This window comes from Chanos chanos, chromosome 15 (genome assembly GCF_902362185.1).
Source record: "Chanos chanos chromosome 15, fChaCha1.1, whole genome shotgun sequence".
NCBI classification, from domain to species: Eukaryota; Metazoa; Chordata; class Actinopteri; order Gonorynchiformes; family Chanidae; genus Chanos; species Chanos chanos.
Window position 1 is genome coordinate 8,223,826 of NC_044509.1, and position 24,699 is coordinate 8,248,524.

At 40.8% G+C, this 24,699-nt stretch overlaps 5 protein-coding genes across 5 annotated transcripts; all 5 read right to left on the reverse strand.

The window, feature by feature from the left end:
• Nucleotides 1–984: 984 nt before the first annotated feature.
• LOC115828915 (uncharacterized) lies at nucleotides 985–7,017 on the reverse strand. Its single transcript, XM_030793013.1, has 2 exons — nucleotides 4,552–7,017; nucleotides 985–3,456 (listed from the first exon to the last, which is right to left on the reverse strand). Exons 1-2 carry the CDS (start codon nucleotides 7,015–7,017, stop codon nucleotides 985–987), a joined length of 4,938 nt encoding a protein of 1,645 aa, XP_030648873.1.
• Nucleotides 7,018–8,145: 1,128 nt separating this feature from the next.
• Nucleotides 8,146–10,599, reverse strand: LOC115828916 (protocadherin gamma-C5-like). Its single transcript, XM_030793014.1, has one exon. It carries the CDS (start codon nucleotides 10,597–10,599, stop codon nucleotides 8,146–8,148), a length of 2,454 nt encoding a protein of 817 aa, XP_030648874.1.
• Nucleotides 10,600–10,774: 175 nt separating this feature from the next.
• On the reverse strand, nucleotides 10,775–14,166 carry LOC115828917 (protocadherin gamma-C5-like). Its single transcript, XM_030793015.1, has 2 exons — nucleotides 11,722–14,166; nucleotides 10,775–10,837 (listed from the first exon to the last, which is right to left on the reverse strand). The coding sequence occupies exons 1-2, from the start codon at nucleotides 14,164–14,166 to the stop codon at nucleotides 10,775–10,777; spliced, it is 2,508 nt and encodes an 835-aa protein (XP_030648875.1).
• A 999-nt stretch (nucleotides 14,167–15,165) lies between these two features.
• Nucleotides 15,166–17,734, reverse strand: LOC115828918 (protocadherin gamma-C5-like). The gene is made up of 2 exons (XM_030793017.1): nucleotides 15,286–17,734; nucleotides 15,166–15,185 (listed from the first exon to the last, which is right to left on the reverse strand). The coding sequence occupies exons 1-2, from the start codon at nucleotides 17,732–17,734 to the stop codon at nucleotides 15,166–15,168; spliced, it is 2,469 nt and encodes an 822-aa protein (XP_030648877.1).
• Nucleotides 17,735–18,761: 1,027 nt separating this feature from the next.
• On the reverse strand, nucleotides 18,762–21,634 carry LOC115828919 (protocadherin gamma-C5-like). Its single transcript, XM_030793018.1, has 2 exons — nucleotides 19,202–21,634; nucleotides 18,762–18,776 (listed from the first exon to the last, which is right to left on the reverse strand). Exons 1-2 carry the CDS (start codon nucleotides 21,632–21,634, stop codon nucleotides 18,762–18,764), a joined length of 2,448 nt encoding a protein of 815 aa, XP_030648878.1.
• Between the last annotated feature and the right edge of the window lie 3,065 nt (nucleotides 21,635–24,699).

The following is a 24,699-nucleotide window of genomic DNA, read 5'->3' on the forward strand; positions in this document are numbered from 1 at the left end:
CACTTGGTGCAATATATTCTGATCTGTGATACATTGCAAGTATATACAATTCCGTACGTTTCCAGTGTCTTTTCCCGGCGACTGTTTGAAATTGCAATTCATTAAACGCATGGAGCTAGAACCTGTCCCATGCCCGAGTGCTGTGAGGGTAATGACGCTTTAGTAGGGAGGAGGGAGTAGATCTCTTTGCACAGTTCTGCAGGCTATTGGTGCACAGCGCTCCAATAGATGTCGAGGACACTAAAGAGGCTCTTGTACTGGAGCACCAATGGCTTGGCATTAATGCATTCCAAGCTAATGCATACCAAGTATGTGTCAGCACGTGTCAAAACTAACTGGGTGATGCCACAGAAGTCTTTCTGAATATTGTTGTCTTTCAGGTAGATCTCATTGAGAAAAAGCAAATCCGAACTAAACATTGATTGTTACTGAGCAGTTAGCCTATAACGTTTTGCTTATGCATCAGTTCAAAACAAAAGTGAATTTGAAATGAACCTCAGAATGAAGAAACCCCTCACTTAAAAAAAACAAAACAAAACAAAAAACAAAAAACAAAAAAACCATCAGCTGCATATTTAACCGTCACTTTGAAAGCGGAGTTTTACAGAACTTTATGAATAAAAACGAGGGTTTGATTTCCTTCAACAAGTAAAGCGTGTATATGAAATAAATACTATTAAAATGTTGTGAGCAGTTTGTAAACACATTCATAATAAATCAAAGGGCAATGCTGTAGGGCATTTGAAATTCGCGTCTCCAAACCTGAAGAAAATGTCGGAAGATTATTTGTCAGCAATATCGACTGCAGACAGAAAAAGTTTAACACTGTACCACTTTCTATTTGAAAACGAAATAACTACGCAAGGCAAAGACTACTGTAGGCTGTGTCAGAAAAGAAATAATTTTCACGTAGACAGCTGAAAAATTAATAAAAAGTGATGATTACACCAAAAACATTCAAAATTAAGAGAGTGTTACCCAAACTCATTTTTGATCGTTTCTCACTTTATACCAGGTGCTCACCTGCTGACTCTCGAACGTCCATGCGCTGTCTGGCAAAGACGCATCAAGGACATTTATCTCCTTAAAGTCAATGGTGCTGCTGGGTTTAACGAGAGTGAAGTCACTGAATTCTGACAATGGAGAGAGACAGGACCCGAAGGACTGACTTTGAGACAACATGTCACCTCCTAAGACCTCCACGTATTTTATAGGTCCGTCAGTGTTGAGTTGGATCTGTAGATTTCTGTTGGGATTTTTGTAATCATCGCGGTCAGATCGTCTTATACAACAACTTGTCCTTCCCCTGCTATTTCTAGCACATTTAGCTAGTAAAATGATAAAAGTCAACACAGATAACACGGACACGGATGCCAGAGAGATGATCAGATAGAATGTTACGTTACTTCCTTTTGTTATGGCCTTAGTTCTTTGCTGAATGTCTGCAATGGGCTCGTGAATCCCGTCTTCTAACAATATGTCCACAGTGACTGTACTTGACTGAGCTGTCTCTCCATTATCCTTTATCTCTACTACTAGTCTCTGAGAAGAGTCATCTTGCTCATAAACAGCTCGTTTAGTCCTCACCTCTCCGGTGTGCAAATTTATACTGAACAGAGACAAGTCCGTAGCCTCCACAAGCCTATAGAACATCCAGGCATTGTGACCCGAGTCAGCGTCCACTGCCGTTACCTTAGTAACGAGGTGTCCCGCTTTAGCAGACCGGGACATCCTCTGATGAGAAACAGAGCCCATGACTGCAGAGGGATAAATGACAGCAGGGGCATTGTCGTTCTGATCCAGAATAAAAACATGAACAGTTGCGTTGCTGCTAAGTGATGGAGAACCATGGTCTTTCGCCTGCACTTGAAACCGGAAAATCTTCGTTTTTTCATAGTCAAATGAATGCATGCCGAAAACGCTTCCATTGTCTGAATTTATGTAAATATATGAAGATACAGATACGTCTTGAAATTTGGATTCTAAAACAGAATAGGATATTTTTGCATTGTCTCCTGTGTCTGGATCAGAGGCGGATACTGAACATAGTATTGATCCAGGGACGCGGTTTTCTTTCACATAAACTGTATATAACTGTTGAGTGAATCGAGGGGGGTTGTCATTGACATCTACAATATCTACAGTAATCTGCTTTTCAGACGTTAGACGTGGCGACCCAGAATCAACTGCCACTATCTGTATCGTATACACAGAGTGCTGCTCTCGATCAAGTGTTTTATCTGTGACCAGAGCATAATGATTGGAAATAGACGGTTTTAATGCAAATGGTACGTTTGACTGTAAACTCAGCTCAACTTTCCCATGGTCTCCGGTGTCTAAATCTTTGGCACTTATTAAAGCCACGACAGTTCCAACAGGAGCGTCTTCGCGCACCGGGCTTGGTACAGAAATTAAAATGATTTCTGGTTTATTGTCGTTTATATCTAAAATGTCTATATGGACACTACATATTCCTTGCATTGGAGGTGTCCCTGTATCAGTGGCAACAATATCAAACTCAAATGAGGTACCTGCTTCATAATCTATTTCATCAGTTACTTTTATTTCGCCTGTGATTGCATCAATAGAAAATAGATTTTGTAGTACGTCCGGTGTATGAGGTCCAAAGGAATACCGTACTTCGCTGTTAGCGCCTTCATCTGGGTCTACAGCCCTAATAGTAACAACCACCAGTCCTCTCGTTGTGTTTTCTTCTAGTTGTATGTCATAGGACGCCTTTTCACAAACCGGTGCATTGTCATTTATGTCAAGCACGTTGACATCGATCTCTGCTGTCCCTGATCTTGCAGGATTTCCGCCATCGATTGCAGTCAGAACGAGATGGTGTTGTGACTGTTTTTCTCTATCTAAAGACTTTTCTAATACAAGTTCTGGAACTCTACTTCCGTCCTTTCCAGTTTTTATATCAAGAATAAAATGTTCATTTTTGCTTAGTGTATACGTGCGCAAGGAATTTGAGCCGACATCAGAGTCCTGTGCAGATTCCAGACGAAACCTTGCGCCATGCGCGGTGGATTCAGCTACATTCAAAATATTTTTATGGTTCTGGAAATTTGGAGCATTGTCATTTATGTCCAGTACTTGAATTTCGACACGATACAGCTGCAAAGGATTTTCTATAATTGCCTCTATTGGAATAATGCAGCTGACGCTTTGTGCGCACAGAACCTCTCTGTCAATTCTTTTATTCACAAGTAGCTCGCCCTTTCCCAAATCTACTCTGAAATACTCCTTACCAGTCTCGGAAGCAATTCGCAATTTACGATGTGATATTTCAGAGACTCCAAAACCAAGGTCTTTGGCGATATTTCCAACAATTGAGCCCTCTTTTAATTCCTCTGGAATGGTGTAACGAATTTGCGCTTCGGTTATATGACAGAGAAACAGTAAATGGAGAAGCGCAATCCGTTTGCGACGGACTATTCTTCCGATTGTCTCCATTTCCAAGAACGATCATTTGATGTAATGTATTCTGATTTGTAATTCATTGCAAGCAGCAGAAAGGCGTATGGCTTAGGATGTCTTTTCCGGTGATTGAGTACGGCGTGAATTGTACAGTCCAAGAAACGCACACGACTGGAAGCTCTCCTGTGCCCGAGTGTTGTGAGGGTAATGACTCTGTAGAAGGGGGCTGGTCAGTAGATCTCTTTGTGCAGTTCAGCAAGCTATTGGTGCACAGCGCTCCAATAGATTTCGAGAATGCGGACGCACTGCTCACAGATGCATTTAAAGAAACACTGTCATGCCGGCACCGATGGCTGACTTTAAATTGAAACACTGATAAATAAACTCCAATATCTATACCTCGTATCGGAGATGGGGAGACTATATTAAGTCACACCAAACAACTCCCTACGGATATTGTGAGTGTATTCTTTCATGGAAATAACTAAATGAAAATAGTCACTGTTACTGAATGGTGATACATCGGAGGCTGACGCGCCAAGATAAAACCAAAGCACACATGTAATGTACAGAGATCAGAAGCATTCCCAACTGAAAAATATGAGCAGCAAATTTACGCATCTATTCGTTCACCGAGTTCTTTTTTTTTTTTTAAATAGAACTGGGAAAATCTGTGAATAAAACGCGAAGTTTATATTTGCTGAAATATGGAAAGCATATGGAAGAAGAATAATAAAAGAAGAAAAAGAGGAAAACTCGATTTGAAATGGACTTGTAATCGCACTTTAGCAGATGAACCACGAAGTTTTAAAAGGAAAAAAATGATCGTTAGTTCATAAGTACTGTTTACAGGTCCTGCAGTGATTTGGCATGTTGAATACAAGATTTCTATTCAGAGTAAGTCATAAAATGTTATGTGGATAGCTGTGAGTGAGGTACAAGCACGAGGATATAAAGAAATAACGTTACTTTTGTCGTTTCTGTATCTCCAAATAAAATGGACCGGGAAAGAACTCTTTTCTGACAGTCACAGTGAGACTTTTATGTTGACAAGTGCAGGTAATCAACAAAAAGTTAGGGGCATTAACAGGCGTAAAGAAAGTATTGTATAAAATGCTCTTTTACATCTCTTAGTTTTGAACGGGTGCTCACCTGCTGACTCTCGAATGTCCAGGCGCTGTCTGGTAAAGACGCATCGAGAACATTTATCTCCTTGAAGTCAAGAGTACTACTGGGTTTCACGAGAGTGAAGTCACTGAATTCTGACAATGGAGAGAGACAGGATCCGAAGGATTGACTTTGAGACAACATGTCACCTCCTAAGACCTCCACATATTTTATAGGCCCGTCAGTGTTGAGTTGGATCTGTAGATTTCTGTTGGGATTTTTGTAATCATCGGAGTCAGATCGTTTTACACAACAACTTGTCCTTCCCTTGCTGCTTCTAGCACATTTAACTAATAAAATGATAAAGGTCAACACAGATAAGACAGATACGGATGCTAGAGAGATGATCAAGTAGAATGTAATTTTAGTGCTTTCTGTGGTGCCTGTATTTTTTTGCCGTACGTCTTGAATAGATTCGTGAAGCCCCTCCTCTAACAGTATATCCACAGTGACAGTGCTGGACTGGACTGGCTCTCCATTGTCCTTTATCTCTATTATCAGTCTCTGAGAGGTGTCATCCTGTTCGGAGACAGAGCGTTTAGTCCTCACTTCCCCTGTATGTACATTCACTATGAACAGGGACATGTCCGTAGCCTCCACAAGTCTATAGAACATCCAGGCATTGTGACCCGAGTCAGCGTCCACTGCCGTTACCTTAGTAACGAGGTGTCCTGCTTTAGCAGTCCGGGACATCCTCTGATGAGAGACAGAGCCCATGACTGCAGATGGGTAAATGATAGCAGGGGCATTGTCGTTCTGATCCAGAATAAAAACATCAACAGTTGCGTTGCTGCTAAGTGATGGAGAGCCGTGGTCTTTTGCCTCCACATGGAACCGAAAAGTCTTCATTTTTTCGTAGTCAAATGAATGCATGCTGAAAACGCTTCCATTATCAGAGTTTATGTAAACATATGAAGACACAGATACATCTTGAAACTTGGTTCCTAAAACAGAATAGGATATTTTTGCATTGTCTCCTGTGTCTGGGTCAGTGGCGGATACTGAACAGAGTATGGATCCAGGGACGCGGTTTTCTTTCACATAAACTGTATATAACTGTTGAGTGAAGCGAGGGGGGTTGTCATTGACATCTAAAATATCAACAGTAATTTCTTTTTCAGACGTTAGACGTGGCGACCCAGAGTCAACTGCCACTATCTGTATCGTATACACAGCGTGTTGCTCTCGATCCAATGCTTTGTCTGTGACCAGAGCATAATGATTAGAAATAGACGGTTTTAACGCAAAAGGTAAATCTGACTGCAGAGTCAGATGAACTTTTCCGTTATCTCCGGTGTCTAAGTCTTTGGCACTTATTAATGCCACGACAGTTTCAACAGGAGCGTCTTCGCGCACTGGACTGGATAAAGATTTTAATATAATTTCTGGTTTATTGTCATTTATATCTAAAATGTCTATGTGGACAGTGCATATTCCCTCCATCGGTGGTGTGCCTGTGTCCGTAGCAACAATATCAAATCTAAAGGAACTAGCAGCTTCATAATCGATTTTCTTTGATAATGTAACCTCGCCTGTGACCGAATCAACGGAGATCAGGTTTTGCAGAATCTCTGATGTGCGTGGTGAAACAGAGTAGCGTATTTCACTGTTAGACCCTGCATCTAGGTCCACAGCCCTTACCGTAACAACTACCTCTCCCGGTGGCGTGTTTTCCTCCACTGCTATTTTATATAATGATTTGTCGAAAACCGGCGCATTGTCATTGTTGTCAAGTACTCTTACGTCGATTTCTGCTGTGCCTGATCTTGCAGGATTTCCGCCATCAATGGCTGTTAAAAGGAGACGATGATTTGGCTGTTTCTCTCGATCGAACGATTTTTCAAGGACTAATTCTGGAACTTTTACGCCATCTGATATTGCTTTTATGTCAAGCGCGAAATGATCATTTTTGCTCAGTATATAAGTGCGCAAGGAATTTGAGCCGACATCTGAGTCTTGTGCAGCTTCCAAACGGAATCTTGCACCTGGCGCAGTGGATTCAGCCACATTTAAAACAATTTCTTTGTTTGGAAAAAATGGAGCATTGTCATTTATATCTAGTATTTGTATTTCAATTCGATGCAATTGTAAAGGGTTTTCTATGATTGCTTCCAAAGGAATAATGCAGCTGACGCTCTGTGCACACAAGATCTCTCTGTCAATTCTTTCGTTTACAAGTAACTCGCCTTTTCCCAAATCCACACTGAAATACTCCTTACCAGACTCCGAGGCTATGCGCAGTTTACGATGTGAAATTTCAGAGACTCCGACACCAAGGTCTTTGGCGATATTTCCAACAACTGAGCCCTCTTTTAATTCCTCTGGAATGGTGTAGCGAATTTGCGCCTCGGTTATATGCCATAAAAACAGTAGATAGAGCAGCACTATCCGTTTGCGACGGCCTATTGTTATGACTGCTTCCATTTCCAAAAATGGTCATTTGATGTTCTGTAGTTTGATTTGTAATGCATTGCAGGCAGCCGACAACCAAGACGTTTCCAGTGAGTTTTGTTTTTTTTCCGACGAGGTTTGTGTGTGGGGCGAACTGCAGTCCAGTAAATGTGTGCGACTGGAACCTCTACTGTGTTTGACTGCTATCAGAGCAATGCCTCTATGGAAAGGAGGAGGGAGTAGATCTCTTTGTACAGTTCTACAAGCTATTGGTGTACAGCGAGCCAATAGACTTCGAGGGCACAGATTAACTGTTATTTAAAGAGACACTTGCATTCTGCAACCAACGGCTGACTTTAGATTCCATTGAGACACTTCGCTACAATATCCTGAATACCAAGTATGTGACGACACATGTCAAATACCACTCAGTAAAGCCTTACAAATCTGTAACAGTTCCATTGTTAAGATACATGTCATTAGGGAAATCAAGTCCAGTGCAAATGTGAAGTATTGCTGATTATAAGGTTTTGCTGATGCGTTAATTCAAATTAAAATTACATGCGGAGGGACTCGAGAATGAAGATACATCGAAATATTACTTGGTGCAGATTTAACGGTCAAATAAACCAAGTCATACATTTTCATAACATTTAGAATCAGCATATCCTAAACCCGAAGAAATGGAGCGGAAGGGTCTGTGTCAGCAAGGTATTTCGAACATAAAGAAGTTACAAAATTTTTGGCATGATAAAACATTAATACGCGTTGCCAAGTAACACCAACACGCTTAAGAGAGTCATGTTTACTGTACTGAACTCAGATAACTACAGATGCCCGAAAGGAACAACCACTATATCTCACGACAGCTTTAACCGTTTATATTTACAAAAGTAACAAACTACACTGGAAAGGAACTCTGAACGATCGTGAACAGAGAAAGGTTTATGTTGACGAGTAGAGGCACATGCCATATTAATGAAATGTGATGATTACTCGATTTGTCGAGTGAGTACACAATTTTGGGCCGCGCACACAAACAGACACGCGCGCACGCGCGCGTACACACACACACACACACACACACACGCACACACACACACACACACACACACACACACACACACACACACACAGAAGTTATAACTTATTTCTCATTTATTACTGAGCGCTCACCTGCTGACTTTCGAACGTCCATGCGCTGTCTGGTAAAGAAGCATCAAGGACGTTTAGCTCCTTAAAATCAATGGTGCTGCTGGGTTTAACGAGAGTGAAGTCACTGAATTCTGACAATGGAGAGAGACAGGAACCGAAGGACTGACTTTGAGACAACATGTCACCTCCTAAGACCTCCACATATTTTATAGGCCCGTCAGTGTTGAGCTGGATCTGAAGATTTCTGTTGGGATTTTTGTAATCATCGGAATCAGATCGTCTTACACAACAACTTGTACGTCCCCTGCTATTTCTAGCACATTTAACTAATAAAATGACAAATGTCAACACAGATAACACAGATACGGAGGCCAGGGAGATGATCAGATAGAATGTGATTTTACTGCCTTTTGTGATATCTGAATTTTTCTGTCGAATGTCCGAAACGGGCTCTTGAATTCCGTCTTCCAAAAGGATATCCACAGTCACTGTACTTGACTGAGCTGTCTCTCCATTGTCTTTTATCTCTACGACTAGTCTCTGAGAAGAGTCATCGTGCTCATAAACAGCTCGTTTAGTCCTCACCTCTCCGGTGTGCAAATTTATACTGAACAGAGACATGTCCGTAGCCTCCACAAGTCTATAGAACATCCAAGCGTTGTGACCCGAGTCAGCGTCCACTGCCGTTACCTTAGTAACGAGGTGTCCTGCTTTAGCAGACCTGGGCATCCTCTGATGAGAAACAGAGCCCATGACTGCAGAGGGATAAATGACAGCAGGGGCATTGTCGTTCTGATCCAGAATAAAAACATGAACAGTTGCGTTGCTGCTAAGTGATGAAGAACCATGGTCTTTTGCTTCCACATGGAACCGAAAAGTCTTCATTTTTTCGTAGTCAAATGAATGCATGCTGAAAACGCTTCCATTATCAGAGTTTATGTAAATATAGGAAGATATAGATACGCCTTGGTGTCTGGATTCTAAAATCGAATAGGAGATTTTTGCATTGTCTCCCGTGTCTGGATCAGAGGCGGATACTGAACAGAGTATGGATCCAGGCACACGGTTTTCTTTCACATAAACTGTATATAACTGTTGAGCGAAGCGAGGGGGGTTGTCATTGACATCTAAAATATCAACAGTAATTTCTTTTTCAGACGTTAGACGTGGCGACCCAGAATCAACTGCCACTATCTGTATCGTATACACAGCGTGTTGCTCTCGATCCAATGCTTTGTCTGTGACCAGAGCATAATGATTAGAAATAGACGGTTTTAACGCAAAAGGTAAATCTGATTGCAGAGTCAGATGAACTTTTCCGTTATCTCCGGTGTCTATATCTTTGGCACTTATTAATGCCACGACAGTTCCAACAGGAGCGTCTTCGCGCACTGGACTGGATAAAGATTTTAATATAATTTCTGGTTTATTGTCGTTTATATCTAAAATGTCTATGTGGACACTACATATTCCTTGCATTGGAGGTGCACCTGTATCAGTAGCAACAATATCAAACTCAAATGAGGTACCTGCTTCATAATCTATTTCATCAGTTACTTTTATTTCGCCTGTGGTTGCGTCGATAGAAAATAGACTTTGTAGTATTTCTGGCGTGTGAGGTCCAAAGGAATACCGTACTTCGCTGTTAGCGCCTTCATCTGGGTCTACAGCCCTAATAGTAACAACCACCAGTCCTCTCGTTGTGTTTTCTTCTAGTTGTATGTCATAGGACGCCTTTTCACAAACCGGTGCATTGTCATTATTGTCAAGCACGTTGACATCGATCTCTGCTGTCCCTGATCTTGCAGGATTTCCACCATCGATTGCAGTCAGAACGAGATGGTGTTGTGACTGTTTTTCTCTATCTAAAGACTTCTCTAATACAAGTTCTGGAACTCTACTTCCGTCCTTTCCAGTTTTTATATCAAGAATAAAATTGTCATTTTTGCTTAGTGTATACGTGCGCAAGGAATTTGAGCCGACATCAGAGTCCTGTGCAGATTCCAAACGAAACCTTGCGCCAAGCGCGGTGGATTCAGCTACATTCAAAATATTTTTATGGTTCTGGAAATTTGGAGCATTGTCATTTATGTCCAGTACTTGAATTTCGACACGATACAGCTGCAACGGGTTTTCTATAATTGCCTCTAATGGAAGAATGCAACTAACGCTTTGTGCGCACAAAACCTCTCTGTCTATTCTTTCGTTTACAAGTAACTCGCCTTTTCCCAAATCCACACTGAAATACTCCTTACCAGACTCCGAGGCAATCCGCAATTTACGATGTGATATTTCAGAGACTCCGACACCAAGGTCTTTGGCGATATTTCCAACAACTGAGCCCTCTTTTAATTCCTCTGGAATGGTGTAGCGAATTTGCGCCTCGGTTATATGCCATAAAAACAGTAGATAGAGCAACACTATCCGTTTGCGACGGCCTATTGTTATGACTGCTTCCATTTCCAAAAACGGTCATTTGATGTTCTGTAGTTTGATTTGTAATGCATTGCAGGCAGTATATAACGGAGACGTTTCCAGCTTGGTGTTTTTTTAGCCTTCCTGATGACCGTTTGCGTGAGAGGTGAAGTGTAGTCCAGTAAATGTGTGCGACTGGAACCTCTCCTGTGCTTGAGTGCTATCGGAGCAATGCCTCTATGGAGAGGGGGAGGGAGTAGATCTCTTTGTACAGTTCTACAAGCTATTGGTGAACAGCGAGCCAATAGAATTCGAGGACACAGATGAACTGCTTTTTAAAGAGACACTTGCATTCTGCAACCGACGGCTGGCTTTAGATTCCATTGAGACACATCGCTACAATATCCTGAATACCAAGTACGTGACATCACATATGTCAAATACCACTCAGTTAAGCCTTACAAATTTGTAAGAATGCCATTGTTAAGGTACATTCATTAGGAAAATCAAGTCCAGTGCAAATGTGAAGTATTGCTGATTATAAGGTTTTGCTAATGCGCAAATTCAAAACAAAATTAGACGTGGAGCAACTTCAGAATGAAGCCAGTCACAACACAAGAAACGATTGCTTGGTGCACAATTAACGGTCAGATAAATCAAGTCATACAATTGCATCGCGTTTAAAATCGGCATCAACTAAACCCGAAGGAAGGGATCGGAAAGCTCTGTATCAACAATAGATATCAACAATAGATTTCACACATAATGAAGTTACAACACTTTTCCAATGATAAAACATTAATAAGTGGTGCCAGATAACATCGCCATGCTTTAGAAAGTCATATTTACTGTACTGAACTCAAATAACTACAGATGCCCTTAGAACGATTATAGGCTATTTACAACAGTAACACATTGCACTAGAAACTAACTCTGAACGAAAAAGTTTATGTTGATGAATAGATGCCATATTAATGGAACGTGATGATGGCACGTTATGTCGAATGAATACACTATTTTGTGCACGCCCACACACGCACACATGCACACACATACGCGCGCGGGCGCGCACACACACACACACACACACACACACACACACACACACACACACACACACACACACACAGATTGTTACTTATTTCTCATTTACTACAGAGCGCTCACCTGTTGACTTTCGAACGTCCATGCGCTGTCTGGTAAGGAAGCATCAAGCACGTTTAGCTCCTTAAAATCAATCGTGCTGCTGGGTTTAACGAGGGTGAAGTCACTGAATTCTGACAATGGAGAGAGACAGGACCCGAAGGACTGACTTTGAGACAACATGTCACCTCCTAAGACCTCCACATATTTTATAGGCCCGTCAGTGTTGAGCTGGATCTGAAGATTTCTGTTGGGATTTTTGTAATCATCGGAGTCAGATCGTTTTATACAACAACTTGTGCGTCCCCTGCTATTTCTAGCACATTTAACTAGTAAAATGACAAATGTCAACAAAGATAACACAGATACTGAGGCCAGGGAGATGATCAGATAGAATGTGATTTTACTGCCTTTTGTGATATCTGAATTTTTCTGTCGAATGTCTGCAACGGGCTCTTGAATCCCGTCTTCTAGCAGTATGTCCACAGTGACTGTGCTGGACTGGACTGGCTCTCCATTGTCTTTTATCTCTACTACTAGTCTCTGAGAAGACTCATCCTGCTCGTAAACAGCTCTTTTAGTCCTCACCTCTCCGGTATGCAAATTTATACTGAACAGAGACATGTCCGTAGCCTCCACAAGCCTATAGAACATCCAGGCGTTGTGACCTGAGTCAGCGTCCACTGCCGTTACCTTAGTAACGAGGTGTCCTGCTTTAGCAGTCCGGGACATCCTTTGATGAGAGACAGAGCCCATGACTGCAGATGGGTAAATGATAGCAGGGGCATTGTCGTTCTGATCCAGAATAAAAACATGAACTGTAGCATTGTTGCTGAGAGATGGAGAACCATGGTCTTTTGCCTCCACTTGGAACTGAAAAATCTTCTTTTTTTCATAGTCAAACGAATGCATACTGAATATGCTCCCATTGTCCGAGTTTATGTACACATAAGAAGATACCGATATGCCTTGAAATTTGGACTCTATAATAGAATAGGAGATTTTTGCATTTTCTCCCGTATCTAGATCAGTGGCGGATACTGAACAGAGTATGGATCCAGGGACGCGGTTTTCTTTCACATAAACTGTATAAAACTGTTGAGTGAAGCGAGGGGGGTTGTCATTGACATCTAAAATATCTACAGTAATCTGCTTTTCAGACGTTAGACGTGGCGAACCAGAGTCAGCTGCCACTATCTGTATCGTATAGACGGAGTGTTGCTCTCTGTCCAATGTTTTGTCTGTGACCAGAGCGTAATGATTGGAAATTGCTGGCTTTAAAGTAAAAGGTAAATCTGATTTTAAGGCCAGCTCAACTTTTCCATTGTCTCCGGCGTCTAAGTCTTTGGCACTTATTAAAGCCACGACAGTTCCAACAGGAGCGTCTTCAAGCACAGGACTATTTAACGATTTTAATATAATTTCCGGTTTATTGTCATTAATATCCAAAATATCTAAGTGAATACTGCATATTCCCTCCATTGGTGGTATACCCGTGTCGGTGGCAACAACATCAAATCTAATGGAACTAGCAGCCTCATAATCTATTTCTTTTGTTATCTTTAGCTCGCCTGTGACCGAATCAACAGAAATAAGATCATGTGGTATCTCTGATGTATGGGGCGCAACAGAATAGCGTATTTCACTGTTAGCTCCTGCATCTCGGTCTGCAGCTTTTACAGTGACAATTACCGCGCCAGGTGGTGTGTTTTCTGCAATTTCTACTGTATACAGTGGCTTTTCACAAACCGGTGCATTGTCATTTATATCAAGCACTCTGACGTCGATTTCTGCTGTTCCAGATCTTGCAGGATTTCCTCCATCTATGGCTGTCAGAACGAGACGGTGATTTGGCTGTTTCTCTCGGTCAAATGATTTTTCTAGGACCAATTCTGGAACTTTAGTGCCATCTGAAACAGTTTTTATGTCTAATGCAAAATGTTCATTCTTGCTTAGCATGTAGGTGCGCAGGGAATTTGAGCCAACATCGGAATCCTTTGCAGACTCCAGACGAAATCTCGCACCAGGAGCAGTGGATTCAGCCACATTCAAAATATTTTCATTTTTCTGGAAAACTGGGGCATTGTCATTTATGTCAAGTATTTGGATTTCAACACGATACAACTGTAACGGGTTTTCTATAATTGCTTCCAAAGGAAGGATGCAAGTGACGCTTTGTGCGCACAAAATCTCTCTGTCAATTCTCTCATTTACGAGTAACTCGCCCTTTCCCAAATCCACACTAAAATACTCCTTACCAGTCTCGGAAGCAATCCGTAATTTACGACGTGCTATTTCAGAAATTCCCAAACCAAGGTCTTTGGCGATATTTCCAACAACTGAGCCCTCTTTTAATTCCTCTGGAATAGTGTAGCGAATCTGCGCTAGTATCGTATTCCACAAAAGAAGCACATGTAAGAGACATATCACCAACCATTTCCAGCTCAAAATTCTAATCACAGCCCCCATTTCCTGGAGTAATCATTCGATGTTTTATCTTTGTCTTGTAATTCATTGCAAGGTTTCCAGATTTTCGTTTCGCGATGCCTTTTCTAAGCGATTGTTTGACTGTAGAGGGTAAGTCGCAATCCAGTAAATGCATGTGACCGTAGCTTTTCCTTTCCTTTCGTGTTCTGAGTGTAATAACCCTGTGAAATGGGGGGAGGGAGTAGATCTCTGTACAGTCCTGCACGCTATTGGCACACGTTGCTCCAATAGATTTCGGGTAAGCAGATACTCTGCTTCTTAAAGAAACAGTGCGTTACTTGGAGCAGGAATATAATCTATTTTCTAGAGTCAGACAATCTAAAAAAAAATGTTTAATGCATATGCACATATTGAGCGTCAAAATACCAATCATATATGTTAGTTTTTTCTAATTTACGTATGAATGACAATTGCATTAGAGCATTCTCATAGTGTGACTGGAAATGATTAGAGGTGGCTGGGAATGATAAGCGGTAAATTATGCATTTATACACAACAAGAGTAAATGTGGATTGCACTATTTTTGTATTCATTTTTTCTTTTAGAGTCTAATGGTTGATAACTTGGTGAAGACCCACTATATTTGCCGCTGGAATATAAAACTGGTGTGAGGTGTACTTGTAATTCGATAAGCTGTTCCCTCAAAGCGTTTTAATAGATAAATATTTTTCACATATTAAGTCATCTAGAACTGAAGAAGTAGAAGAAGAAAATTCAGAAAGGTGACTAAGAAAAGGTATTTTCTGGTCCAATAAATATGCATTGCATGTTAAACAAACACCTGGTCTTCAAGAAACACATTAGAAATCCCAGCATAAACAAACAATCCGAAATGCAAAAAAGAAATGCAAATGAAATGATATATCAAATTATAAGATTTGACTGTTTCTGATATAATTTATATAATCCCTAGGGACTACTCTACATGATAGTCAAAAGATTTGTTATTTGTTAAATGTTTGCCAAAGGAGAAATAGCACCTTAATCGAAAAAGAGGAAATCTACACAGTAACAACATAAAGAAACAACACGACCAGCTCATATTCCTCAGTTTTCCCAGATTTGTACTTTTTTTTTTTTGGTTAAGAAGAATTTGCTCACTGCTCACCTGCTGGCTCTCAAATGTCCACGCAGTGTCTGGTAAAGAAGCATCAAGCACATTGATTTCCTTGAAGTCAATGGTGCTGCTGGGTTTAACGAGAGTGAAGTCACTGAATTCTGACAGTGGAGAGAGACAGGACCCAAAGGACTGACTTTGAGACAACACATCCCCTCCTAAGACCTCCACATATTTTATAGGCCCGTCAGTGTTGAGCTGAATCTGAAGGTTTCTGTTGGGATTTTTGTATCCATCGGAATCGGACCGTCTGATGCAACACATTGTGCCACCCCTGCCTTGTCTTGCACATTTCACAACTAAGACAAAAAATGTCATCAATGATAATACAGACACAGAGGCCAAAGCGAGGATCAAGTAGAATGTGATTTTGTTGTTTTTTCCATAATTTGTATTTTTCTGCTGAATGTCCGAAACGGGTTCGGGAAGCCCCTCCTCTAATAGTATATCCACAGTGACAGTGCTGGACTGGACTGGCTCTCCATTGTCCTTTATCTCTATTATCAGTCTCTGAGAGGTGTCATCCTGCTCAGAAACTGAGCGTTTAGTCCTCACCTCTCCTGTATGTAGATTTACACTGAACAGGGACATGTCCGTAGCCTCCACAAGTCTATAGAACATCCAGGCGTTGTGACCCGAGTCAGCGTCCACTGCCGTTACCTTAGTAACGAGGTGTCCTGCTTTAGCAGTCCGGGACATCCTCTGATGAGAGACAGAGCCCATAATTGCAGAGGGGTAAATGATAGCAGGGGCATTGTCGTTCTGATCCAGAATAAAAACATGGACAGTTGCGTTGCTACTGAGCGATGGAGACCCATGGTCTTTCGCCTGTACTAGCACTTGAAACATTTTTATTTTCTCATAGTCGAAGGAATGCATGCTAAAGATTGTGCCGTTCTCCGAATTTATGTAAAAATAAGAAGGTATGGATACGGTGTGCGTTTTAGAGTCAATGATGGCGTAGGAAATTTTAGCATTTTCTCCAATGTCCATATCTGAGGCGGACACTGATGACAGCAGTGAACCAGGAGGGCAGTTTTCTCTTGCATAAACGGTGTATAATGGGTGAGAAAAAATGGGTGCATTATCATTGACATCTAGTACTTTTACGGTGATGGTATTGAAAGAAGATAGAGCGGGTGATCCAGAATCGGACGCTTTGAGCTCAATACGATATTCAGGAAACTTTTCCCGATCCAGAATTCCATCTGTGACTAAAGCAAAATGATTCGAAAACGATGGCTTTAATTTGAACGGATAATCCGGCGACATGTGTAGCTGTACTTTCCCGTTATCGCCAGAATCCCAATCCTTAAGGGCTATCAACGCTACCGTAGTGCCGACGGACGCATCCTCTTTGACCGGTTGTGGTAAAGAGGCGATAGTGATCTCAGGTACGTTATCGTTCACGTCCAAAACCTCTACCCGGATTTCACAATGACTCTCCAGTGCTAGTGTTCCTTTATCGCGAGCCCGTATGTCGAATTTGTATGAAGTACTTGTCTCATAGTCGAGAATCCCGGATAGAATAATATCGCCAGTCTCTGAGTTAATGGTAAATAGAGTTTGAACAGCCTCTGGCGTATGCGCCCCAAATGAATACACAATATCACCGTTAACGCCATCATCAACGTCATTTGCTTTGACAGTCAGTACCAGTGTACCTGGAGCTGTATTCTCCATCACTTGGACCTCGTGTAAATCCCGCTCAAATGCAGGTGCATTGTCATTCGAGTCCAAAATCCGCACGTTGATGTGCGTAGTACCTGATCTAACTGGATTTCCACCATCAATAGCCGTTAAAATGAGATGGTGTACTGACTGTTTTTCTCTGTCTACGGGCTTTTGTATAACAAGTTCAGGGACTTTGGTTCCGTCTTTGCTACTTTTAACGTTCAAGACAAAATATTCACTTTTGCTCAGACTATAATTGCGTAAGGAATTCAGTCCAACATCTGGATCCTCAGCGGTCTCTAAACGAAACTTAGCACCCGTAACAGTCGATTCTGGTACTTCTATGATATTTGTGTCCGAATGGAAATGTGGAGAATTATCATTGATATCTTGGATATCGACATCCACACGATAAAACTCTAGTGGGTCTTCGATAATGACTTGTAATGGCAAAACACAACTAGTGCTTTTTCCGCAGAGTCTCTCCCTGTCTATTATTTCACTAACAAGAAGCTCACCGTTTCGCTGATGTAGACTGAAATACTGCTTACCGGACTCAGATGCTATCCGCAATTTTCGAATAGAAATATCAGATATTCCCAAACCAATATCTTCAGCTATATTTCCAACAACGGAACCCTCTTTTAACTCCTCTGGAATGGCGTAACGAAGCTGAGCCTCTGTCCTACACCAAAAGAGTACGAGATAAAACAACCATTGCGCTTGCCAAAAGAGAATCTCCCTTTTTATTCGAGTCATCTTTTCCAGTAAAACCAGACGCTCGGTATCGAAAATGGAAGTAGTTTGGGACACATTTTAATCGGACGAAACATTTTACTATCCACGAGGTTTCTTAGGGCGCATTGCAAAACGGCGCTTCCATTTTCTTGTCCATTATGGGAGCAGCTCCATACGTCGTCTGTGCGCATTGCACGGTTAATGGAGCAGCGGCTGGGGGGAGGACTAGATCTCTTTGTACAGTTAGACACCCTATTGGTGCAATGGCTTCCAATAGATTATGAGGGAGTCTGGTATCTTAAAGAGACAGGGTTGCATACACAGGTATCAATAGCATTTCATGTACTATGAGGTCCAGCTGAAGTGACAAGGCAGGGTTGGTTCTTAAAGAGTAAATTTTTAAAAAGTATTATTATAATTATGAAAGAGTAATATCTATCTATCTATCTATCTATCTATCTATCTATCTATCTATCTATCTATCTATCGATCTAAAATATCACAACTTTGCATTAGTGTTCCTTCTTGCAGCTCTGTAATCAATCGCCTCGGACAAAGCCACACATAGGTAGCCAGTTTATTAGATTTCTGCTTTTAAATCTTGTTTGCAATGCTGAATTCAGATATTCATGATCAGCAATATCACTGATACGATTATAATATGAAAATGAAAAAAAGAACCTACACAAATCAGTAAAGATAACTAATTTTCCACACACACACACACACACACGCAAACACACACACACACACGCAAACACACACACACACACGCAAACACACACACACACGCAAACACACACACACACACACACACACACACGCGCGCACACACACAAACACACTATGTTTTTCACAATTTAAGTATAAATGTCACTTTCTAAGTTAAAGAGAAATTCTTTAGAACTGCATAATAATCATATTCAAGAATTGCTTACAATACTTACAAACCTGAGATCTTGTTTTCTTTTCTGGTCAACTGTATTAACTTTGAAACACTCATGATAGCAAACACTAACAGTGATGTGAAGTTTTAGTAAAATGTGCCTTATAGAACATTGGTCTTAAGGATATAAACAGCTGAGTAAAATTGTGTTACACTTGCTGATTTTTTTTGTAGTTGTTGTTGTTTTTGTTTTTACGCCAGGAACTCCCCTCCCCTCATAAAACAGCTGATGTCAACAATAAAGTAGTATTCACCAAAAGGTGATATGATGAGAAGAATACTGATTTTAGATTTATAAGCTGAAGTGACACTAATATAACTTGGGAAGGAAAATTGTATTTCCAGTCAAAATAGTACAAACTTACAAAGTGTTTAAAACTACAGGATTTCTATTTGCCCTCACACAGTGTATCACTCCTACGATCAAATTACACAATTCTAAACCGAGGACAGGCTAATGGAAGGGAAATACAGCCTCCTCTAAATTTGCTGTTCTTTAGTATATTATATTACACTGGATTCCAAAAAAAGTTTAATCTCACCTGTTGACTCTCAAATGTCCAGGCGCTGTCGGGCAGAGATGCATCAAGCACATTAATTTCCTTAAAGTCAATGGTGCTGCTGGGTTTAACGAGGGTGAAATCACTGAATTCTGACAATGGAGAGAGACAGGACCCGAAGGACTGACTGTGAGACAGCATGTCACCTCCTAAGACCTCCACATATTTTATAGGCCCGTCAGTGTTGAGTTGGATCTGCAGATTTCTGTTCGGGCTTTTGTATCCATCAGAATCGCCCCTTCTGATGCAACACGTTGTGCTACCCCTGTTATGTCTTGCACATTTCACAATCAAAATGATAAATGTCATCAGTGACAGCACAGACACAGATGCCAAAGCGATGATCAAGTAGAATGTGATTTTAGTGCCTTTTCTGTTGGTGTCTGTATTTCTTTCCTGAATGTTAGAGATTGGCTCAGGAAGCCTCTCTTCTAACAGTATATCCACAGTGACTGTGCTGGACTGGACTGGCTCTCCATTGTCCTTTATCTCTATTATCAGTCTCTGAGAGGTGTCATCCTGCTCAGAAACTGAGCGTTTAGTCCTCACCTCTCCTGTATGTAGATTTACACCGAACAGGGACATGTCTGTAGCCTCTACAAGTCTATAGAACATCCAGGCGTTGTGACCTGAGTCAGCGTCCACTGCCGTTACCTTAGTAACGAGGTGTCCCGCTTTAGCAGACCGGGGCATCCTCTGATGAGAAACAGAGCCCAGGACTCCAGAGGGGTAAATGACAGCAGGGGCATTGTCATTTTGATCCAGAATAAAAATCTGAACAGTGACGTTGCTACTAAGTGATGGAGAACCACGGTCTTTGGCCTGCACCTGGATTTGAAACACTTTAATTTTTTCATAATCAAAGGAATGCATACTAAAGATACTTCCGTTGTCTGAATTTATGTATAAATACGAGGATACAGGTACATCTTGTATGTTTGTAACACGAATAGAATATGAGATTTTCGAATTTTCTCCTTCATCTGGGTCAGAAGCAGCCACAGAACATAAGAGCGATCCTGGAGCAACGTTTTCCTTTACATAAACTGAATACGAAGGCTGGGAGAAAACTGGAGCATTGTCATTGATGTCTGAGATACCGATTTTTAGGATTTTATTAGATGACATCGCTGGCGAACCTGAATCAACTGCTTTTAATTCAATGTTATATTCTGCGTGCGTCTCTCGATCTAGTACACCATTCGTAACCAGTGCGTAATGGTTGGAGACAGAGGAATTGAGTCGGAATGGCGAGCCAGGTACCACAGTTAGTTTAACTTTTCCGTTATCTTTAGAATCAGCATCTTTTGTACTAATGAGTGCAACAACAGTATTAAGAGCGGCGTTCTCCGGAACTGGACTCGTCAATGAGGTTAAAATTATATCTGGGGCATTATCATTTACATCAGTCACTATTATTTTAACAGTACAATGTCCCTCTAACTGTGGATTCCCACGGTCTTTAGCTATTACCTCCAGTTTATGTAAATTTCTCTGTTCATGGTCCAGTTGTCCGCTAACTTTAATGACACCAGTCTGAGGATCAATATCAAATGCAGTATCTTTATTTTCAGTTGTGCCGCCGAGGAAATACTCCACCTCCCCATTTAGTCCCTCGTCTAAATCTGTGGCTCGAACAGTCAAAACTTCAGTGCCAGTTGGCGCGTTTTCATAAATATTAGCTTCATACGACGATTTTTCAAACTGAGGAGCGTTATCGTTATTATCCAAAACTATAATCGTAATTGTAGTCGTTCCGGATCGCATAGGATTGCCACCATCCACAGCTGTCAGAGTAAGTCTGTAAACGGCCTGTTTTTCTCTGTCAAGAGGTTTTTCTACCACTAATTCTGGAATTTTCGTTCCATCCTCATTTTTTACATTTAATACGAAATTGTTGTTATTGCTCAAAGTATACGATCGTAAAGAATTTGATGCAACGTCAGGGTCCCGTGCACTTTCAAGATGAAATTTAGCACCGGGATTAACAGACTCCGGAATATTCAAAACACCTTCATTAGAGAGGAACTGAGGTGTGTTGTCATTGATATCCTGTATTTCAATCTCAATATGATGCAGCTGCAAAGGATTTTCTAAAACAAGCTCCAGTGGTAATAAACATGGAACATTTTGCCCACATAGATTCTCTCTGTCGATTCTTTCATTTACAATAATCTCACCTTTTGTCATATCCACACCAAAATACGTTTTACCAGACTCAGAATTTATTCGTAATCTGCGACCTTTTATGTCAGAGATCTCCAAGCCAAGGTCTTTGGCGATGTTTCCAACAACAAAGCCCTCTTTTAACTCCTCTGGTATAGTGTACCGAATGCGTGCATCCAATGTGTTCCAAAGAAATACAAAATAACAGTAAAACAGCAACCTCCTCCTTTGACTGTAAATAATCCCCATTGTCATTTGATCCACAAAACCAACCGTTCATCCGAATTTCTGTAGTGTAAAGAAAAATCCTACTCCAAGAAATGCAAAGCGATATCTTGAAGACATGTGTCCTTTCTTTCCAAGCAGAAATCACAAAGCACCATCTCTCCAGTATAATAACACTGTAAGGCTGCAAAGAGTAGATCTCTCTGTGCAGCTTCACAAGCCATTGGTGGACTGAGCACTAGGAGCGCAACCAATCAAAATATTGCTCTCTTTTAAAGACACACAGTAGCCTTTTAATACCTGCGTAGTTGCTTTATACAGCTGTCATATGTTCTGCTGCAAAGATACATGTAATTGCTTACATCAAAATATTGTCTTAAGTGACTGTAAGTTTCAAATATACTTCACCGACCCTCATGATTTATGATCTGAATTGTAAATCTGAATTGTTTAACAAAAGTGTTAATAATAATAATAATAATAACAATAATAATAAGAAGAATAATAATAATAACAATAATAACAATAATAATAATAATGTGAAGAAGAAGAGGAAGAAATCTTAGAGGGTGAATACATTCACTCTAACTGTCCCCGCTCTATATCTGCCAACCTGTGGCCATTAGAAGGAAGCGCAAGCATGTGGTATTTCTGCTTCGAATATGAGAAAGAGAGAGGAGGAGGGAGGGAGATGGCGAGAGGCAAAGACACGCACACACACACACACACACACACACACACACACACACACACACACAAAGAGAGAGAGAGAGAGAGAGAGAGAGAGAGAGAGAGAGAGAGAGAGAGAGGAATGGGTTGCGATACCTAAACTAAATTCACTTTGTGTACGCATGTTTGTGCCTCTAAATAAATAAATAAACAAACAAATAAATAAATAAACCACAAGTAATAAAACATACATAACTGAAGAATGAATACAACGAAATATATATATGCAATGTGTATTTCGTGATCGTACTTATCTTTCACCGTAAAAGTGAAAGGGACGAATAAAACTATTATCGTTCTCATATTATTCACATGATGTACGATGCTCGTCCTCGGAGACAAGTTCTCCCTAGCAACAGCCAACCAACCAGGAGAGATAAAAATAACAAAGCGCAGCGCAAGCACGACTCTTTGCCGACGGAGCTGATTTCAGCACCACGTTGGTGAACAGCGCCACACAGGCGGTGAGCAGAGGATGCTGCAAGCGCTCGGTCTCATCACGTCAAATATGTCAAACGAGTTTACGCCTGCGACCTAGAATGCAGTGAATTTTCTTTGTAGATTTAATTTACGGTCACACCAAGAGCAGATCTCGTTTCACCAGGTTGTCAACGATATTTGATTCAGCAATAACATAAAACGCCGAACAGAGTGACACAAAAAGTCATGCGCAGCAGTACAGGATTCAGGATGTAAGCTGTTTACAGTGCGCCATTTGAGCAGGAGAAAACCAAGAGGGCGTTAGTTAAAATGTTGAATCACCACGTCCACCACCACACAGTGCAGTTTCTATGCCCCTTTAATGAAATGGAGCTGAATTTAAAAAAAAAAAAGTGTGAATGTTACACTGACTGCTAATGTTTTTACATGTTTGAAGGAAACATGTTTAAGGAGACATTTTGAACCAGAGGATGTCATATTCCTAAGAGAAAAAAAAGGGGAGGGTATAAAGAGAGGGGGCTGGTATTGCAACTGGGCTGACAACCCTAACTGTTATTCACTCTAATTCAAGAGCTTTGGACTGTGTTCTTTGGACGGTGTGTAATTCGATCTGATAGCCTCTATCGAATAGGCTGATATCTTTTTATGCAATGTTTTATGTGACTCTAGTAATATTATGTTTCTTGTCGGTATGCTGCGTTAAGCTCTACTTCATTGAACTTTATCAACAACTACATGCAAGTTACACTCTACACTATGTTGTCAAATGGTGAAATACAAGCGTGAAATACAAATTATAAGTGTTTGTATGGTTAAACTTGTCCAAATGATCATAATCATATTGTTGGACACTGCTGATGAATCTGTTTTAGACCTGCTCAGTCCTATTCTTTTTTTGAATGCAAGTGGCAAAGAGACTTTACTTCCAAAATATATGTGACTATGGTCTATGGTGTAATGAGACATATATACTGATGATGACAATGAGGCCTGCTTTACACTGGCATGCTCAACCGCTCTCTTTACAATGTTCATTCATGTAGACTTATTTTTCTTTCTGACTGGGCATTAATGGATAAGCAAAGGGAGCATTACTGCAGAGGAAATAATGTAGTAGTTGGCAAAAGCCTGGTAACCAAGGGACTGTGCATTCAAACTGTGAGCATCACAGCTCATAAGCAATGGCTTCTTCAGCAAGGCACTTTACCACAAGGTTTCATCAGAGGTGTTTGGCATCTAACCCATGCAGGAGTAATTATAGGTTACTCTGGACGAGAGCGTCAACTAAAGGAACCAAACTGTGATTGTAGCAGCTTTTGTTTCTCTTAATAACAATGATTACATTTCCTGTAAAGTTTTGAGACAGTAGGGTGTAGAAGTCCACAGAAATGGTAACTGACATTATCACAACTGAAATGCGGCTGGCCTATCAGCTGTGTTATAAAGTGGCAGTGAGATTGTTGGCAAAGTCTGAAGTTGTTTGCGGTATGGTTTAAAGATTAGTTTTTCAAATAGATGTTAAATCACGATTCTGACAAGGATAAATACAACATTATCAAAAGCAAACAGAAGCAGAAATAGACATCAAATGTGTTTGGCTATCTGAACATAGTTTATAGCCGGCTGAAAATAGTAAACAATTCCCAGATGAAACAGGGCTTCTATAAAATAAAAGTTCAAGTATCAAATGTCCAAAATTATTTGTCAGTTTATTAGAGTCTTTGCTCCTCTGAGCACCGGTCAGTTTGAACCAGCGGTCAGAGGAGCAAAGACTCAAATAAAGGGAAGCATTTACTAGTTTCTGGGCAGAGAATACTATTCATGTAATTTAGATAAGAATTTTACTCAGATCTAACTACAACCACAGTGCATCCAGATGCTATTACTACTTTTTAGGGAGCATGCTGTGGTTTTTGGAT

What these genes read in the sequence shown, in the direction of transcription:
- LOC115828918 (XM_030793017.1), bottom strand. Translation starts at nt 17,734, where the DNA reads ATGACTCGAATAAAAAGGGAGATTCTCTTTTGGCAAGCGCAATGGTTG. An exon ending in TGAGAGCCAGCAGGTGAGCA is followed by an intron (nt 15,186 to 15,285) that starts GTGAGCAAATTC and finishes GTTACTGTGTAG; the next exon opens with ATTTCCTCTTTTTCGATTAA.
- LOC115828916 (XM_030793014.1), bottom strand. Translation starts at nt 10,599, where the DNA reads ATGGAAGCAGTCATAACAATAGGCCGTCGCAAACGGATAGTGTTGCTC.
- LOC115828919 (XM_030793018.1), bottom strand. Translation starts at nt 21,634, where the DNA reads ATGGGGATTATTTACAGTCAAAGGAGGAGGTTGCTGTTTTACTGTTAT.
- LOC115828917 (XM_030793015.1), bottom strand. Translation starts at nt 14,166, where the DNA reads ATGGGGGCTGTGATTAGAATTTTGAGCTGGAAATGGTTGGTGATATGT. An exon ending in GGACGTTCGAAAGTCAACAG is followed by an intron (nt 10,838 to 11,721) that starts GTGAGCGCTCTG and finishes GTTCACCAATAG; the next exon opens with CTTGTAGAACTGTACAAAGA.
- LOC115828915 (XM_030793013.1), bottom strand. Translation starts at nt 7,017, where the DNA reads ATGGAAGCAGTCATAACAATAGGCCGTCGCAAACGGATAGTGCTGCTC. An exon ending in CCCGTTCAAAACTAAGAGAT is followed by an intron (nt 3,457 to 4,551) that starts GTAAAAGAGCAT and finishes TTGGAAATGGAG; the next exon opens with ACAATCGGAAGAATAGTCCG.